The sequence below is a fragment of the Salmo salar genome, chromosome ssa20, assembly GCF_905237065.1.
Source record: "Salmo salar chromosome ssa20, Ssal_v3.1, whole genome shotgun sequence".
Taxonomy (NCBI): domain Eukaryota; kingdom Metazoa; phylum Chordata; class Actinopteri; order Salmoniformes; family Salmonidae; genus Salmo; species Salmo salar.
Window position 1 is genome coordinate 49,469,265 of NC_059461.1, and position 19,251 is coordinate 49,488,515.

Below are 19,251 nucleotides of genomic sequence, written 5' to 3' on the forward strand. Positions count from 1 at the left end.
GCCTTCTGGATGATAGCGGGGTGAACAGAAAGTGGCTCGGGTCGTTGTTGTCCTTGATGATCTTTTTGGTCGGGTGCTGTAGGTGTATTGGAGGGCAGGTAGTTTGCCCCTGGTGATGCGTTGTGCAGACCGCACTACCCTCTGGAGAGCCTTGCGGTTGAGGGCGGTGCAGTTGCCGTACCAGGCGGTGATACAGCCTGACAGGAAGCTCTTGATTGTGCATCTGTAGAAGTTTGTGAGGGTTTTAGTTGACAAGCCAAATTTATTCAGCCTCCTGAGGTTGAAGAGGCACTGTTGCGGCTTCTTCACCACGCTGTCAAGCCTACCACTGTAGTGTCGTCTGCAAACTTGATGATTGTGTTGGAGGTGTACATGGACACGCAGACATGGGTGAACAGGGTGTACAGGAGAGGTCTGAGAACGCATCCTTGTGGGGCATCAGTGTTGAGGATCAGCGGGTTGGAGATGTTGTTTCCTACCTTCACGACCTGGGGGCAGCCCGTCAGAAAGTCCAGGACCCAGTTGCACAGGGTGGGGTCGAGTCCCAGGGTCTCAAGCTTAATTATGAATTTGGAGGGTATTATGGTGTTGAATACTGAGCTATAGTCAATGAACACAATTCTTAAATAGGTATTCCTCTTGTCTAGATGGGACAGGGCAGTGTGCAGTGTGATGCTGATTGCATCGTCTGTGGACCTATTGGGGCAGTAAGCAAATTGGAGTGGGTCTAGGCTATCAGGTAGGGTGGAGGTGATATGATCCTTGACTAGTCTTTCAAAGCACTTCATGATGACAGAAGTGAGTGCTACGGGTCGATAGTCATTTAGTTCAGTTGCCTTAGATTTCTTGGGAACAGGAACATTGGTGGCCATCTTGAAGCATGTGGGGTCAGCAGACTGGGATAGGGATTGATTGAATATGTCCGGAAAGCCAGCTGGTCTGCGCATGCTCTGAGGACGTGGCTAGGAATGCCGTCTGGGCCGGCAGCCTTGTGAGGGTTAACACGTTTAAATGTTATACTCTCGTTCGCTGTGGTGATGGAGAGCCCACAGTCTGTGGTAGGGGGCCATGTCGGTGGCACTCTATTGTCCTCAAAGTGCGCAAAGAAGTTGTTTAATTTGTCTGGGAGCGAGACGTCGATGTCCGTGACGGGGCTGGTTTTCTTTTTCTAATCCGTAATTGTCTGTAGACCCTGCCACATACGTCTCATGTTTGAGCCATTGAATTGTGGCTCTACTTTGTCACTATACTGACGCTTGCTTCTTTGATTGCCTTGTGGAGGGAATAGCTACACTGTTTGTGTACGGTCATGTTTCCAGTCGCCTTGCCATGATTAAATGCGATGGTTCCTGCTTTCAGTTTTGCGCGAATGCTGCCATCAATCCACGGTTTCTGGTTAGGGAAGGTTTTAATAGTCACAGTGGGTACAACATCTCCAATGCACTTCCTAATAAACTCACTCACGAGTCAGCGTATACGTCGATGTTATTGTCTGAGGCTACCCGGAACACATCCCAGTCCACGTGATCGAAGCAATCTTGAAGTGTGGAATTTGATTAGTCAGTCCAGCGTTGGATAGACCTAAGCACGGGCGCGACCTGTTTTAGTTTTCTGCCTATAGAAGGGGAGCAACAAGATGGAGACATGGTCAGATTTGCCGAAGGGAGTGTGGGGGAGGGCCTTGTATGCATCGCGGAAGTTAGCGTAGCAGTGGTCCAATGTTTTGTTCGAGCGGGAGCAACAATCAATGTGCCGGTCAAATTTGGGTAACCTTGTTCTCAAATTAGCTTTCTGAAAGGTAGAGATAGAATGGAGGGACGAGAGAGAGGAGAGAGAGGTGGAACCATTTCTAGCAGATCAACTGCCAAAGTCTCTGTTTGCCTTCTGCTTTCATAGCTAAATAGGTTCCTTTACCAACACATTTCCATGGCAATGCTTCCCACATTTCAGTGAGTGAGTTAGTGCGTGTGTGTATTTGTATGTGCGTCCACATTATTGTGTCTTTCTATTACTTCCATTTTCAATGTCCTTCTGTGCTGTGAGTCTGCTGAAGAGAATGTATGAGCACTCAACTGTCAACCCATCTGGAACAATTTGTGCTCATACATGAGAGAGGGTTGTACACAAAAGAGAGAAAATGAGAGAGAGAGTGTGTGTGTGTGTGAGAGAGAGAGAGAGAGCGAGAGAGAGAGAGTGTGTGTGTGTGTGAGAGAAAGTGTGCGTGTGTGTGTGTATGTGTGTGTGGGTGCGTGTGTGTGTGTGTGAGAGAGAGCAATAGACAGGGAGAGACAGGGAGAGAGAGAGTGTGTGTGTGTGTATATGTGTGTGAGAGAGAGAGAGAGAGAGAGAGAGAGAGAGAGAGAGAGAGAGAGAGAAAGAGTAAGAGCCTGCTTGTGCGGGTGAGTATTTAAAAAGATGTGTGTGTGAGAGAGAGACAGATGTGTCTGTGTTGGGGCGGGGTGGGGGGGGTGGGGGGGGGGGTGTACTCCAGAGAGTATGTATCAAGGCTAGGATGGCTTTCAACTGAAATGTATATGAGATTCAAATTACATTCTCCCCCCCCCACATCTCCATCCACTCTCTTCCCTTCCCTTCTCACCACTTTGTCTTATGGGAGTCTTAGTCAGCTAAGCTTCAGTCGAATAAATATATGTTTTCTCTTCCTTCCCTATTTTACATATTCCTTTTCCAGAGGACAGAACGGTTCAGATGAGTATGAATTGAGTGGTGGTGTAAACTGGGTCTGGGTTCGGCGTAGACAAGGGGATGTATTACTGTATGAGGGTTGTCCTCTGAATACTAGTGTGAAAAACATGACCTTCAGATGAACCCTGTAGACTTGTGGGGCAGTAGGTGGTCTACTGAACTGATGTCTAGGCAGACAATCCAGGCCGCTCCTCTCCACAGATATCAGCCAAACACTGGCTGTAATAAAAAGACATCAGCTACAAGGTTTGACTGTTCCTTTCCTGATCATTGAATGCCATATCAATCACATACAATTGTCAGGTTTAGTGATTTTGATAGCTGGCCAGATAAAATATGTTTTGTTGAAAGCAATGCGGAGGTTCTCTGCCTTTTCTACCTGTCAGACAGACAGGAGTGATGACACGGGTTGAGGAGAAGAACCAGAGACTGAGACTTGAACCCTGAGGTACGCTAGGCAGGGCGAGGGCTAAATCACTAGCTCAGAAATTGGAAACAAGCTGAGAAGGAAATCAAAAAGACAGACATTAGAATAATTCTCCCCAGGACACAACGGAGAAGGAGAAGTATGTTTTCATCACTCTTACAACGTCAGTAAGAGACAGGAGATGCCATTGCCTGGGCTCTGTTAAACTCTGGGTGTGGAATACACATGAACAGTCTATAAAAATAAGTTGGTGCTAACACACTCAGAGGAAGGGAAAGTGCGAGTAAGGGAAAAGAGGCAAGTCAGGGGAGATAGAAAGGGAAATGAAAGTGTGGCAACAGCTAAAAAGAATAAAAAAAGACAGTGGAATACTGATTCGGAACAGAAGGGGTTCGGTTGGACCTGAAAAGCTCTTGAGAGGAGGAACATCAAGCAAAGCAAATAAAAAGCCTCGAGAGAGAGAGAACGAGGGAGAACGAGAGAGAACGAGAGACAGACAGAGAGAGACAGACAGAGAGAGAAAGAGAGAGCAAAATGATGTAGTTACATTCTCGTCTCCATTTTTAATGCAGTCTGCAAACAAAGCTGTTGTCAAACGTGCTCTTCCGTAGTACAGACCTCACACTCTCTCCTGTGTTATTGATCTTGTGTGTTTGTGTGTGCATGTGTGTATGCTGGGCTTTTGTGGAGATGTCCAGATTAAAGGCTTGTGGGACTCCTCAGACACTATATATTCCAGCGAGGCCATTGATTAGCTATTAATGAAACATGGAGAAGCCATCCCTCTCAACAGTAGTCAATCAGGACACACATACACACACGCACACACACGCACCTCTGTCTCCTCCCTCCGGCCTCTATTTTTCTTTCTCTCGTTCTTTCTCTCCCTCTGTCTCTTTCTGTCCTGTCATTGTCTGCTGCGTGTCAAGGCTCTTTCGGCTGTCTCCATTCGCTCTTTGATTAGCTGTGATCTATCAGCCTGATAAAGGGATGGAGGGAGGGGATCTGCTGGCTGATGGATAGGACGATGGGGAGCTGGATAGACCCTGTGTGCCCTGGCCCAAAAACAGAGACAGAGAGACAGAGAGACAGAGAGACAGAGACACAGAGAGACAGAGAGACACAGAGAGAGACAGAGAGAGACAGAGGGACACAGAGAGAGAGAGACACAGAGAGACAGAGACACAGAGAGACAGAGACACAGAGACACACAGAGAGAGAGAGAGAGAGAGAGAGAGAGAGAGAGAGAGAGAGAGAGATTTACAGCAAGTGGGGACAATGCCACCTCTTAATTTCTCATTCTGACATTCGCTTTCCTTCTCGCTCCCCATCTATTTGCTCCAGCTCTCACCGCTCCTTTCTACTCTCTCCAATTTCTCTCCTCCATTCTCCCCCAGCGTCCTCCCTCTCTCTGGTGTACACATTCTCAGGCCATGGCTCATTAGCCTGGGACTGCCATGTTGCCATATGTCCCTCACAGCGCCCATCCCCCTCTACCAACACCGCTAGTCAGACACAAGGACAGGAGGACGCAATGATTTACCCTCCTCACACCAACGTGGCAACGGCCATCGACTGCACTATGGCCCTCACTAGAAGAGATCTTTGGAAGGGACATGCTAAAGGGTGCGTGTGGTTTTGTACGTGTGTGTTTGAGTGCGTGTCTGGTTTGGTCATATTCTGCACAGTTCAATGGTTTAAAATCGAGTTCCTGGGGTGGACTCCATTTGTGATTACTATATGATGGATACACGCATGCACAAAGACTATTTTGCTCCAGGCCGCTATGACACACCCTGCCAGTCTTTCTGAGTGCCGCTGCTGTCAGACAGCATTAGTCCCTATAGCAGTGTCATTTCAATAAGTAGCAGAACACATCCATTGGATACCTCATTATCTACGACATCTCCACTTACTCACACGTTCTCCATCATCACCAACACACACCCCGGATTTGGTAACAGCCCCCGGGAATGACGTCCATCCTCATCGTCATGCCAACGTGGCATATCATCAGCACCACGGATCTCGTTATCAGAGGCGGCATCATGGTTTAATTTGTTAATTAGCTCTTTGGGCTGGGTTAACATGGCTATGCTACAATGTCACGGAACAGTCATACTGTTGGAGAATGAAACCCAATTAGACAGGCTTTCGTAGAGGGAGGGAGTGATCAGGCTCTGACTGGGCAAGAGGACTGGAAATGTCCCCAAAATATGCAGGGATGTATTTACGAACATGCATGCACCCAGTGCACACAAAGACGAAGGTGTCTGACACACATATACCCCCCCTCCTCCACACACACACACACAGTGGCTGTGGAGGTTAATGCATAACTAACTAGGAGAGAGGAATAGGAGCCATCTTCTCTGAGTAAGGCCAAATGAATCCGCCGAAGCACTATGCAAATGTTCCCCCAGCTAACGAGGCTGCCTGCATGATTGGAGTGCCATTGAAATTCTCCTCGTGCACAGCCCTCCCTCCCTCCCTCCCTCCCCTCATTTCAACCTCACTGTAGCACATCTCTCTCTATCTGTTAATCTGCATCTCTCTATGCGCAATTGTCATTATCCATCCATCCATCTACCCAGCCACCCATCCATCCATCCAGTCATCCATCCATACATCCGTCTCAATATCAAAACAAGTAGCAATCATATCATTGTGATATACTGTAAAACTTAAATGATATAATGCCATCGTTGCTGCCATGGTGCCACCAAAAAGAAAACACAACATTAAATTGAAGCTAGCAGTGAACAAATTCGGAGAGCTTAGTTGGGCGAGACAACGGCCAACTGATCCAAAACCCGGGAGAGAAAGTCAAAAAAGTCAAACTTCAATGTTTGTCTGAGGTGGATAAGAAGAGGGCGAGACTGCATGGGGGGGGGAGGGGGGAGAGAGAAAAAAACCTATGTGTGGATACTAACGAAGGAAATCAATTCCTGGCTCAAATAGCAGCCTGTCTGTAGTAAGCGCCGGATGTGATCACTGATCTGGGAGATTAATTGATGTTGTACGGGTATACATACAGAATCAAAGCCTATCATCATAGTAGGGTGCCCGGGTTCTGTTCTGTTGGTGGACTGCGGTGAATGCCTCTGTGTCTTAGTCCCCCGTCTCCTGCCAAAGCCCCCTCCCCAGTCCCCCGTCAAACAGAGCGCGCTCAGAGTCGCTCTGCACCTGCTCTCTCTGTAAAACACCCAAACACGAGTGCTGAATAAATAATCTAGCACAACATGTATCACCGCCTTGTCGCCACACACACAGACACACACACACACACACACAGACAGACACGCTCCGCGCCCCATAAACACGCCTCAATAAATAAACACCACCCATTTCCTTTCTACAACTCCCCCTCTCCCTCCTACCAACCACTAGGTAGGTACAAACTACTCCCCCCCAACACAAATACACCCCCCACCCCCAGCCCCCGCTCTGTAATAGTGAGACAGACAAGAAGCAGAGATGCATCTTTAATGGGGAGACAGAGGCAGAGCGCCATGCCCTCCTCTTGCTCCCTGGGAGCCCGGCGACATCAGGATTTCAAAGTGTGCACCTCCCTCTAAGTCCATCTGTCGCTCTTCCTCCCGAGACTTTTATCCCTCTCTTTGCCCATCTTCCTGTCTGCATAATTTAGGATCCCCTGCACTCGGACACTTAATCTCTCTCTTCTGTCTATCCCTCACTTTTTCTCTCATCTTTGGTGGAGTTATGTTTTGTCACCCCACTGTCCCCTTACCTTTCCCACTAAGTGCCCTGAAATGGATGGATGAAAGTGGGAGAGAAATAAAGAGTGGGGACAAGAGAGAAAGATTGGGAGTGGAAGAGTGAGAAAGAGAAGAGAGAGGGAGGGAGAGAGAGTAGAGAGGCCCTTGCAGAGTGGTCACAAAATGGAGGCTGGGGCAAAAGCAGCAGCTGTGATGACGCTACACTCCACTGAGAGAGGGAGAAGAGAAGAGAGAGCGCAGATAGATGATTAAACAAGCTCAGCCAGAATGCAAATACAGACATTATTATCTACCCCCTCATCTCAGGTACATAGATTGGGAGTTGGTGCTTCTCTGTGCGTGTGTGCGTGTGTGTGTGCACGTGTGTGTGTGGGTGTGTGTGTGTGTGTGTGACCACAAGTGTGGTCCCTTTGTAAGAATAGAGGACAAGTCTGGACATGACTGGGCTGTCTACCCCCCACAAAGGGCACATTATTATATCAACTGTCACAAAGTCACAAAGCCTACACCTCATCAACTTCATATCGAGCGAGGGAGAAAGACTGTGTGTGTGCGTGCGTGGGTATGTGTGTGTGTTCTGTCTCTCTTATTCTTCTGGAATGCGTTTGTGTCGGGTCAACATATATTAATAGGTCTATATGTTTTCTCTGCCGATGTATCTTCTCTTTTTGTTTGCTGTTGAAAGAGTGCATGCATGTCTGTTTTTCTTACTAAGTGTGTGTGTGTGTGTGTGTGTGTGTGTGTGTGTGTGTGTGTGTGTGTGTGTGTGTGTGTGTGTGTGGCAGTGCAGAGTCGTGGTGATGCTATAATAAAAATCACGCAGCGATGCATCCTCACACCTTCCTCATTGCGAGCGATGTTTTGCACCCGTTGCCATGGTGACAAGATAAAACTCACACCGTTTTAAGCTCTGAGTGGAGGAGGAGGAGACGGATACTAACAAACTGACACGCTAACGCTAACATAATGACACACACACACACACATACACACACCGAAAGTAAAGTACATCCTCTTTCAGTTTCTTAACTGACAACCAAACAAATGCAAATTCCCTAACTGACAGCCACACCAGTAGTCAAAGAGAAGAGGTAGAGAGAGGGGCGAAGAAACCCGTGCCACTGATCCACCAAACAAAGCCAATCTTTGTCCCTCTCTCCTCTCCCTCTTCTCCTCTCCCCTCCTCCCTTCCTGTCCCTGTCTCTCCAGCTCTCCCCACTGCAAACACATTTGGCTGTCAAATAGTGACACAACACACACGCAGGGTCACATCATAGTGAGCCCAGCTGTCACGAAACACACCCCTGCCTCTTCATCAAATAAAATCCAAGCCCAGCTTTATCGACGTCTGGGATGACAAGCGCTGGCCATGTCATACTGTATGTCATGTCAATGAGACAATGTATACTGGTCTTACTGCTCAAATGAAATAGCAAACCAACAGACCGCTACTTCATAAATTGACAAAGTTATACAGTATGCGATAGAAAGCTGATAGATAGATATGCTTTGTGTGTGTGTACGTGTGTGTTTGTGTTTGGTGGGTGAGGGGATAGGGTCACCTACATACTATATACACTCAAATGAATTACATATGCTATCTAAGGACTTCTGTTTAATTGGCACTCCAAAGTATAGATAACTGGTATGACAGTGGGTATGAGAGTGTTTGTTTGTGTCTGTTGGGAGGGAGGTGCTGTCATACACTGCCCACTCTGTACCAGGGAGAATGTGTAGAGAAAGATAGAGAGAGAGAGCGAGAGAGAGAGAGAGAGAGAGAGAGAGAGAGAGAGAGAGAGAGAGAAAGAAAGAGAGACAGAGCAAGAGAGAGAGAGAGAGAGCGAGAGACAGCGAGAGACAGAGAGAGACAGAGAGAGGGAGATAGACAGAGAGAGAGAGAGAGAGAGAGATGGGCACGAAGACCCGAAGACCCCTGCTGTAGCCCAACTAAATCACATAAGGTTCTGCTGAACATACTCAGCTCAAAAGTAACATGGTGATATTTTCATTCATTCTGTCTTTGTAAGTAGCAGAACCATCTTAGAAAATACAAATTATTATCCTTATGAGTTCATTTAAGATAAGTAACTGGAACATACAACGCCTCCATTTCATTCAGCATTTGGTAACTAAACCACAGACTTTAATTCTATACCGTGTTAATAATATTGATATTGCAATCTTTCATGAGACACTGTGTCATACAGACATGTATATCCACTGTCCTACAGGCTATAGAGAATTAGTTGTGTCCTCCCTGAAGAATGGCAGGAACTCAAGATGTATTTTGATGTATACTGATAACAGTTAATAATTCCATCCCAAACACTTTATCTATCTGCAATCCTCATACCACCAACAGAATCCACTCATTTCAAGGAGGATTGTTTTACAAACGTACAAAAGGAAGCCTCCCACTTCCGGTCAAAGGGTTCTGTTCTGATATGTGGGGAATTAAAATGCCAGAACGGGAAAATAAATTGATTACGTTGATATTCAAGGGAACGCTGACATATTTGGAAACACACAACTTTTCTCCACATTAAGTAGGCCTACAACAAACAGAAACAACACTCTGGTGTATGTAAAAAAAAGAAAGAAAAATTAACAAGAGTGGGAAACATGTGGTGCATCTCTGTAAAAACTTTAGTCTCTATATAGTGAATGGCAGGACTAGAGGGGATTCTCTAGGGAGATTGACTATGTATCAACAATGTATCTGAAATATTGGACTCAATTTAGGACAAAAAATAAAAGAATAAACAAAGAAAAAAATCGAAAAAGATGTTTGACAAAGAATCTATTCTCTCCAGAAAAGTTTTACGAACGCTCTACAACAAAAACAGCCAACCAATGAGGAGTTGAGCTTTAACTATTCATATACAATGAAAGCATACAAACAACTCCTGCGCTACGAAAAAAATAAAAGCATATGGAAATAAAACATAATCAAATTGCAGAGGCCATTGATCAAAATTAATTCTGGGAATTATACAACAACAACAAAAAACTCTAACTTCTTGCAAATTAAATACAGAAATATCTTATTTACAGGAGTATTCACATCACCTCTGAGTCAATACTTTGTAGGAGCCGATTGGTGGCGATTACAGCCGTGAGTGTTTATAAGTAAGTCTTTAAGATCATGGCACACCTGGATTGTACAATATTTGCATATAATTATTTTTTTAATTCTTCAAGCTCCGTCAAGTTGATTGTTGATCATCGCTAGACAGCCATTTTCAAGTCTTGCCATAGATCTTCAAACTGGTTTCAGTCAAAACTGTAACTAGGCCACTCAGGAACATTCAATGTCGTCTTGGCAAGCAACTTCAGTGTAGATTTGGCCTTGTGTTTTAGGTTATTGTCCTGCTGTAAGACAAATGTCTCCCAGTGACTGATGGAAAGCAGACAGGATTTCCGCTATGATTTTGCCTGTGCTTATAGCTATGTTCTGTTTCTTTTAATCCTAAAAAACAATGACAAGCATACCCATAACATGATGCAGCCACCACCATGCTTAAAAATATGAAGAGTGGTACTCATTGATGTGTTGTGTTGGACTTCCCCCAAACATAACTCTTTGTATTCAGGACAAAATTGAATTTCTTTGCCACATTTTTTTTGCAGTATGACTTAAGTGCCTAGTTGCAAACAGGATGCATGCGTTTAAAATATGTCTATTCTGTACAAGCGTCCTTCTTTTCACTTTGTAATTTAGGTTAGTATTGTGGAGTAACTACAATGTTGTCGATCCATTCTCAGTTCTCTCATATCACAACCATTATCTCTGTAACTGTTTTCCCCAAGCGGTTTCCTTCCTTTCGGCAAGTGATTTGGAAGGAAGCCTGTATGTTGTTGTGGTGACTGGGTGTGTTGATACACCATCCAAAGTGTAATTAATAACTTCTCCATCCTCAAAGGGATATTCAGCATCTTCTTTTTATTTTTGTACACTTCTACCAAACAGTGTTCTTCTTTGCGAGGCATTGAAAAACCTTTTGTGGTTGAATCTTAGCTTGAAATTCATTACTCGACTGAGGGACCTTACAGATAATTGTGTATGTGGGGTACAGAGATGGGGTAGTCATTCAAAAATCGTTTTAATGAATCACTATTATTATTGCACACAGAGTGAGTCCACGCAACGTATTACGTGATTTGTGCAGCACCATTTTACTCCTGAACTTTTTTAGGCTTGCCATAACAAAGGGGTTGAATACTTATTAATTTAAAAAAAATTCAGCTTTTCAATTTGAATTAATTTGTCAATGTCCACCTTGAAATGATGGGTTATTGTGTGTAAGCCAGTGACACAAAATCTCATTTGAATCCATTTGAAATACAGGCTGTAACACAACAGAATGTGGACATAGTCAAGGGGTGTGAATACTTTCTGAAGGCACTGTATATGACACACAGATTTGGTAGTGCCTGTGGTATGCTGACAACTTAGTTGTGTTGTCACCCACAGAACAAAGATTACAATAGAGCCTAACCCTTGTAGAGCAGTACCGCCAAAGATCGGCACTAACAGTAAACTTAGAAAATACTTCAATCGTGATCTTTCAGAAGTAAGTCAGATCCCAGTGAAACAGTTACCAGTTTACCTACAGTGGAACTACCCTAAAGCACAGTACCAGCTATAATTACTGAGGCCTGGAGACAAGCTCATAAGGGAGCTTCAGCCTGGCTAAAAAGGCCCTTAGTGAAAAAAACTGAAAAGCATTCTATGATATTAAATACAAATTCAGCAAAACAAATACCCTTATAAAAATCTGGTTAAAATTGTACATTTCATTCTGACCCCAGTAATACTGTATGGTAGCGAAGTATCTTAACTTCAGCAAATGGGAAAAAGGCCCAATCTCGAAATTTCAGTTCAAATTTTCTAAAGTATTTTCGGTGTCCACCGAAATACTCAAAAGAAGGCCTGCAGGTCAGAACTGTGATTGTCCCCTCCGCACATTCAAGTGCAGAAAATAGCATTTAAATTCTGTCAGCAACATACAGACTGAGAGACTTGAGTCTAGGAATTGAAAGAAGACACCTTAAATCTTGGCTTCTAAAAGATCTGAGAATATGTAGGTATTGTGATTTACAGGAGGTACAAACTGAGATTCACTTCCTGTGTTCCTTCCCAAAATATGACAACATAAGGGAAACATATTTCCCAGATTTTGAAAAATAGATACCAAACTTTAGACAGATTCCTGACGTACATAAACTCCCCATTCTGCAGCAGTCAACTAAGCTGGCAGCTAAGGAGCAGCAGTCAACTAAGCTGGCAGCTAAGGAGCAGCAGTCAACTAAGCTGGCAGCTAAGGAGCAGCAGACAACTAAGCTGGCAGCTACATTTGTCACCATGTGCCACAACCAGAGAGAAATGAGACTTTGCGGTTGTTAGTGTTTTGTTTCATTGTGTTATGTTTTTGTTCTTTTTTGATTTGATAAATTATTGAATAATTTTTTATAATTTAATTCATGTAAATACTTACAACACCTCATGTATACACTCTAAATATACATGAAATTATACATAAAATAACATGTCATACACTAATCCACACACTCCTACATGTACACACACACCCATACAAAACCATGTGCACAAATCAGAGTGTGTGTGTGTGTGTGCTTGCATGTGTATGTGTGCACACACTCACAAACACACACACACACACACACACACACACACACACACACACACACACACACACACACACACACACACACACACACACACACACACACACACACACACACACACACACACACACACACACTACTGACACCTGCAAGCACGTCTGCATTCCATAGATGATCTCATTGTATCTCATTGTGCCTAATCAATGTTGATACATGCATGCACTGCATAGTCTCATTGTACTGATATACACTGAGTGCACAAAACATTAGGAACATTTCCATGACACAGACTGGCCAAGTGAATTCAGGTGAAAGCTATGATCCTTTATTGATGTCACCTGTTAAATTCGCTTCAATAAGAGTAGATGAAGGGGAGGAGACAGGTTAAAGAAGGATTTTTAAGCTTTGAGACAATTGAGACATGGATTGTGTATGTGTGACATGCAGAGGGTGAATGGGCAACACTAAAGATTTAAGTGCCTTTGAAGGGGATATGGTAGTACAGTAGGTGCCAGGCGCACCGGTTTGAGTGTGTCAAGAACTGCAACGCTACTGGGTTCTTCATGCTCAACAGTTTCCCATGTGTGTCAAGAATGGTCCGCCACCCAAAGGACTTCCAGCCAACTTGATACAACTGTAAGAAGTATTGGAATTAACATGGGCCAGCATCCCTGTGGAACGCTTTCGACACCTTGAATAGTCCATGCCGTGACGAATTTACTCTAGGCTCATTCTGCGGGAAAAGGGGGGGGGGTGCAACTCAATATTAGAAAGGTGTCCCTAATATATTTCTTTGTTTACTTATCAAAGCAAAATGCTTTTTAGATTATGACATTAATATTATAATTTTGATTTTTGTTTTTTTTCTATACATGTCATGTAATATTTACATATCACTTGTAATATACTGCTCAAAAAAATAAAGGGAACACTTAAACAACACAATGTAACTCCAAGTCAATCACACTTCTGTGAAATCAAACTGTCCACTTAGGAAGCAACACTGATTGACAATACATTTCACATGCTGTTGTGCAAATGGAATAGACAACAGGTGGAAATTATAGGCAATAAGCAAGACACCCCCAATAAAGGAGTGCAGGTGGAGACCACATACCACTTCTCATTTCCTATGCTTCCTGGCTGATGTTTTGGTCACTTTTGAATGCTGGCGGTGCTTTCACTCTAGTGGTAGCATGAGACAGAGTCTACAACCCACATAAGTGGCTCAGGTAGTGCAGCTCATCCAGGATGGCACATCAATGCGAGCTGTGGCAAGAAGGTTTGCTGTGTCTGTCAGCGTAGTGTCCAGAGCATGGAGACGCTACCAGGAGACAGGCCAGTACATCAGGAGACGTGGAGGAGGCCGTAGGAGGGCAACAACCCATCAGCAGGACCGCTACCTCCGCCTTTGTGCAAGGAGGAGCAGGAGGAGCACTGCCAGAGCCCTGCAAAATGACCTCCAGCAGGCCACAAATGTGCATGTGTCTGCTCAAACGGTCAGAAACAGACTCCATGAGGGTGGTATGAGGGCCCGACGTCCACAGGTGGGGGTTGTGCTTACAGCCCAACACCGTGCAGGACGTTTGGCATTTGCCAGAGAACACCAATATTGGCAAATTCGCCACTGGCGCCCTGTGCTCTTCACAGATGAAAGCAGGTTCACACTGAGCACGTGACAGACGTGACAGAGTCTGGAGACGCCGTGGAGAACATTCTGCTGCCTGCAACATCCTCCAGCATGACCGGTTTGGCGGTGGGTCAGTCATGGTGTGGGGTGGCATTTCTTTGGGGGGCCGCACAGCCCTCCATGTGCTCACCAGAGGTAGCCTGACTGCCATTAGGTACCGAGATGAGATCCTCAGACCCCTTGTGAGACCATATGCTGGTGCGGTTGGCGCTGGGTTCCTCCTAATGCAAGACAATGCTAGACCTCATGTGGCTGGAGTGTGTCAGCAGTTCCTGCAAGAGGAAGGCATTGATGCTATGGACTGGCCCGCCCATTCCCCAGACCTGAATCCAATTGAGCACATCTGGGACATCATGTCTCGCTCCATCCACCAACGCCACGTTGCACCACAGACTGTCCAGGAGTTGGCGGATGCTTTAGTACAGGTCTGGGAGGAGATCCCTCAGGAGACCGTCCACCACCTCATCAGGAGCATGCCCAGGCGTTGTAGGGAGGTCATATAGGCACGTGGAGGCCACACACTACTGAGCCTCATTTTGACTTGTTTTATGGACATTACATCAAAGTTGGATCAGCCTGTAGTGTGGTTTTCCACTTTAATTTTGAGTGTGACTCCAAATCCAGACCTCCATGGGTTGATAAATTAGATTTCCATTGATTATTTTTGTGTGATTTTGTTGTCAGCACATTCAACTATGTAAAGAAAAAAGTATTTAATAAGATTATTTCTTTCATTCAGATCTAGGATGTGTTGTTTAAGTGTTCCCTTTATTTTTTTGAGCAGTGTATATACATATAATCGCCCCTTTCTCTAATGTACTTTTATACCTTTTGTTTTATGTGTAATGTGAGTGTTGGGACCCCAGGAAGAGTAAGTGCTGCCAAGGCAATGGGGATCCCTAATAAATACAAATAACCATCACTACTTTTAACATCATTATTATTGTTAGCCTTTTTTTTTTACTGTTATTGTTGATGTCATTGTCTCACTTTGTGTTAGCAACAGTGGCTTTGTCATTCATGCTCATAAAGCTTATCTGAAAGAGAGATATAGAGAGAGATATATAGATATATATATATAGAGAGAGAGAGAGAGAGCGAGCGAGAGAGAGAGAGCGAGAGAGAGAGAACCACCATATCCTATCAGCTTTATCCAATTACCTATAATAGTAGTGAAAGACTTCAGAATGGGGATATAGTCAGCTATGGAGGGCAGAGGTTCTATTGCCTTCCACTGCCATGTGACTCAGTCAGTTCAGCTTTGATGATCTGCCCTCCCCCATGCTCAGTGGGGCAGAGAGTCACCACGCCCTAATTCCTTGGGTGTGAAGTGAACTGGTGTTATAGTCTATAGCAGTACACTCATCTGCTAAACCAACACCAGCATGTCCCTGTTTGTGCACAAAGTCATGGTATGGAGATTTGAATCACTAGAGGACATACAAGGCCTGGCAGCTAATACATATGTTAATGAAATGCACACACATAAGCAGGCAGGAAGGCAGGCACACACACATCCATCCATCCCTCCATCCGTCACTCACACAGACCGACTGGGTCTCACCACTCGCACTGAGGTATCTGTGACAAGGGAGAGGGGAATCCGACAGCAAGCTTTATCGATTCAGTCCGGACCCCCCCCCCTCGGGCCCTGTTCACACACATACAAAACGCAGCTGCACTGGATCAATGAGTGCTCCCGTGTGAAGGACAGAGCCACGCACACGAACGTACACACACACAACAACATTGAGAGAGATGAAAGGGGAGTATCAGAAGGTGAGAGCTGGAGAGAGGGGGGCGACCTGTATCATCTGACCTGAGTGGTCATCTCTGACACCCCTCCATTTATTACTGGACCGCAGAGCGACCTTTAGCACTATAGGCATCTACACACACACACACACACACATATCCACATTCTGTAACAGCATGTTAGCAGTTATAACAAAGACATGAATAGAAGCCTAGATATTTTAATATTGCAGGAAAAATGACAGCACATTCCTACAAATGTAGGACAAAGATAGTGACGTCGCCAGAATATAAAGACAGTTTGTGTGTCATGGCTGCTTTTCTTTGGTCTGAATGTGATCAATGGATAAACTGGTCCACTCCATCAATCCAATGAGTTACAATGAGGCAATGTCATTGAATTACAGCCTCTTCACACACGCACACACACACACACACACGCACGCACACACACACACACACACACGTGGGTACGCAGGCACACACTCAGACACACACTCGCACACCCACAAGCTCACACCCACACACACCCACGCAAACACACACACACACGTCAGCTCTAATGTCTGATTTATCCCCCTCACACTGCCATTAAACATGGCAATGAGTGACTAGCTACAGACAACCCCATGAGAGGCCATTTCATGAGACTCCATTTTGAATAATTTTACAATTTGGTCTAGGCAAAATGGGACATGCCACTAAAACCAGAAAACAGATTAGTGCTGATAAACAGAACTCCAAACGACCTTAACAGGAGTCTGAGGGTCTAACCAGCAACATCGGAAAAAACAGGGGTGATATTAATTTAAATAAGGAGCCCAAAATCAACATTCAAAAACCATTATGCTCACACACAACAATCCAGTTGGTGGTACAGTCCAGAGTCTGTTCGCTGTGAATTTTTATGGAATACGTTTTTATTTCCCTGTGTGAATGTGTTTGCAAGTGAATGTTCATCCCACATTCAATGTACAGAAATAACAGTTGTTTAACACTTTCATCCTTTGGGCCAAAATCTGACATGTTTGTCATGTTCATTCTCATATAATCAACCAATCAATCAGCCAATCAATTACGCAATCAGCCAATCAACTAAGCAATCAGCCAATCAACTAAGCAATCCACCAATCAGTCAACAATCCCATTCACATGCATTGGTGGTTGGTTGTGAAGTTTCTTTTCAAAGTGTGAATGTGTTTGTTGATGGATGTCCATCCCGCGTTGGAAATAACAGTTGTACTTTTAAGATCTGGGCCAACAATATTGCCATCTTCATGCTCATATAACCAATCAACCAACCAGCCAACCAGACAGCCCATTTTCCCCATTTCCATTCATTCAGGTCTAAATCTGAGATGCTCCTACCTGGCACGATGGAGACGGTGTCTTTCTCCCAGGACACCACGCTGACGTACTCCTGCACGGCCGAGGGGATGAGGCACTTGAACACGGCCACGTTGCCCCGCATGGACCGCTGGTCTGCCACCCGAACCGTATAGGGCTCCCTGAACACTGGAGACGAGAGACAGAGGAGAGGGGTGGTTAGAGTGGAACAAAATTGCTTATTCTGCACCAAACTGTGTTAGTCAGCTGATCTAAAGCTAAGGCATTAGTTCGGAAAGCTAACGCAAGCCTTCCGGTTAAAGATACGGTTGCTTATCATACAAGCCACATGCAAGACATGGCCTAGCTTGTGCCCCACATTATTATTCAATGAAAACAAGGACCTCTTTTTCTGATATACAAAAGTTGACATTGTTCCTGGCCTATAATTCACCGAGAGACGCTAAGAGTAGCCCAGATGTAAACTTGGTTGGTGGACTGTTAAACAACATCAAGTCAACGTTGTTTTCGCTTTAATCCCACAGTGGAGAAACTGATTGTAAAAAGAAGTGACACCCAGTTGCGTTGAGAAGGAGCTGGTGCGAATGGCGATTACCCTTTTAAAGAAAGACCTAGGCAATTCTAAGAGTGACGGCGCGGAATGGCTGGGTGCGGGCAGTCACGAAAAGGGGTGCCCTTTGCACCTGACGCACAGGAACCCGGACATCGCACAGATAATATATATATATATATATATATATATATATATATATATATATATATATATATATATATATATATATATACAAATGAGAAATGTCAACACTAAGTGTAGGGTGTGTATTGGATTGAAATTGGCCTACATTTTACAGCAACATGACAAGACGATAGCAGAGCTGGTGTGAATGGAATTGTATTTTAATTTCAAGCGCAATAACAGTGTAATCTCAGAAATGTATTAGCTAGACTAACACAAGACAAAAGCATGGGCGTTTGGCATTTCCAACATGTCGATGCAAACGGGATTACAATGTAGACAAAAATCAGCTGGAAAACAACGTGGCGATGTGGCACCGCAATCTAATCACAGCTAATTCTAGGAGGCTTCTCTCATACCAATCAGGGGAGCAATTGTTTAACCACGTGAAGTCGACAATACACACACACACACTCACACACGGGTACACACGTACGCACACACACACACACACACACACCTTGACTGCATGTGCTCTTTCTCTACAAGTTCTCTAGCGATACAATTAATGCCTAGCCTGGAGGTGAATTTCCTTGGTCATTAATAATGGTTAATGCCAGCCGCCAGTGTCACCCACTGAAACCAGAGCCAATGTCCTTGTCAGAATAGTGAAGTCGTTAACCTTAACGTTGTGGTGTGGGTCTACCCCAAACGTAATGTAACCACGAGACGCGCTTTGACCAACCGTAGCCAAGTCCTGTAAGTATTTGGCCTCTGCACTCAGTGGCCTAATGTATTATGGAGACTAATTTGTAACAAATCATAAAAAAAGGCCAAACAATTCCAATCAGGTCTTCATTCCAATTCTTCATTTAAATGATCCCTTTTATTATCACAGCAGACCACCTCTGGATCGATGGGCTGAATCGATTAAGTAGCCCCTTTCGCAGCCAAGCCAATACGTTCAATCATTTATTTACCCCTTGATTGACCTTGCGTCTCATCACGCAGAGCTAAATTGCCCTATGACCATTGAACCTCTATGAGACTGTTTGAAGCCAACACAACCGACAGCAAACATCACTGATTCTTTGCGCTTACATACTCGATAAAGGCTTAAACCAGAAGTAGGCTAACAACTGTAACAGCACTGTGATATTACACATGTTCCAGTTTCGAGGCGAGAGGTGCAGAATATGCCATGTTTGTTTCATTAAGCCCTTCTAAGTGCATGCAAATGGTAGCCCAGTGTTAATGCATA

The 19,251-nt window shown here is 44.6% G+C and overlaps 1 protein-coding gene across 8 annotated transcripts in view; it reads right to left on the reverse strand.

Moving 5' to 3' along the window:
• LOC106612745 (Down syndrome cell adhesion molecule-like protein 1 homolog) overlaps positions 1-19,251 on the reverse strand; it is a 137,478-nt gene that overhangs the window by 98,644 nt on the left and 19,583 nt on the right. For all 8 annotated transcript variants that reach the window (XR_006760959.1, XR_006760960.1, XM_045703562.1 and 5 more), the window contains exon 3: positions 17,336-17,482. Coding sequence is in view for 6 of the 8 variants with exons in the window: in XM_045703562.1 (XP_045559518.1) it covers positions 17,336-17,482 (147 nt within the window). In the remaining 2 variants the exon portion in view is untranslated. The remainder of the gene's footprint in view (positions 1-17,335; positions 17,483-19,251) is intronic.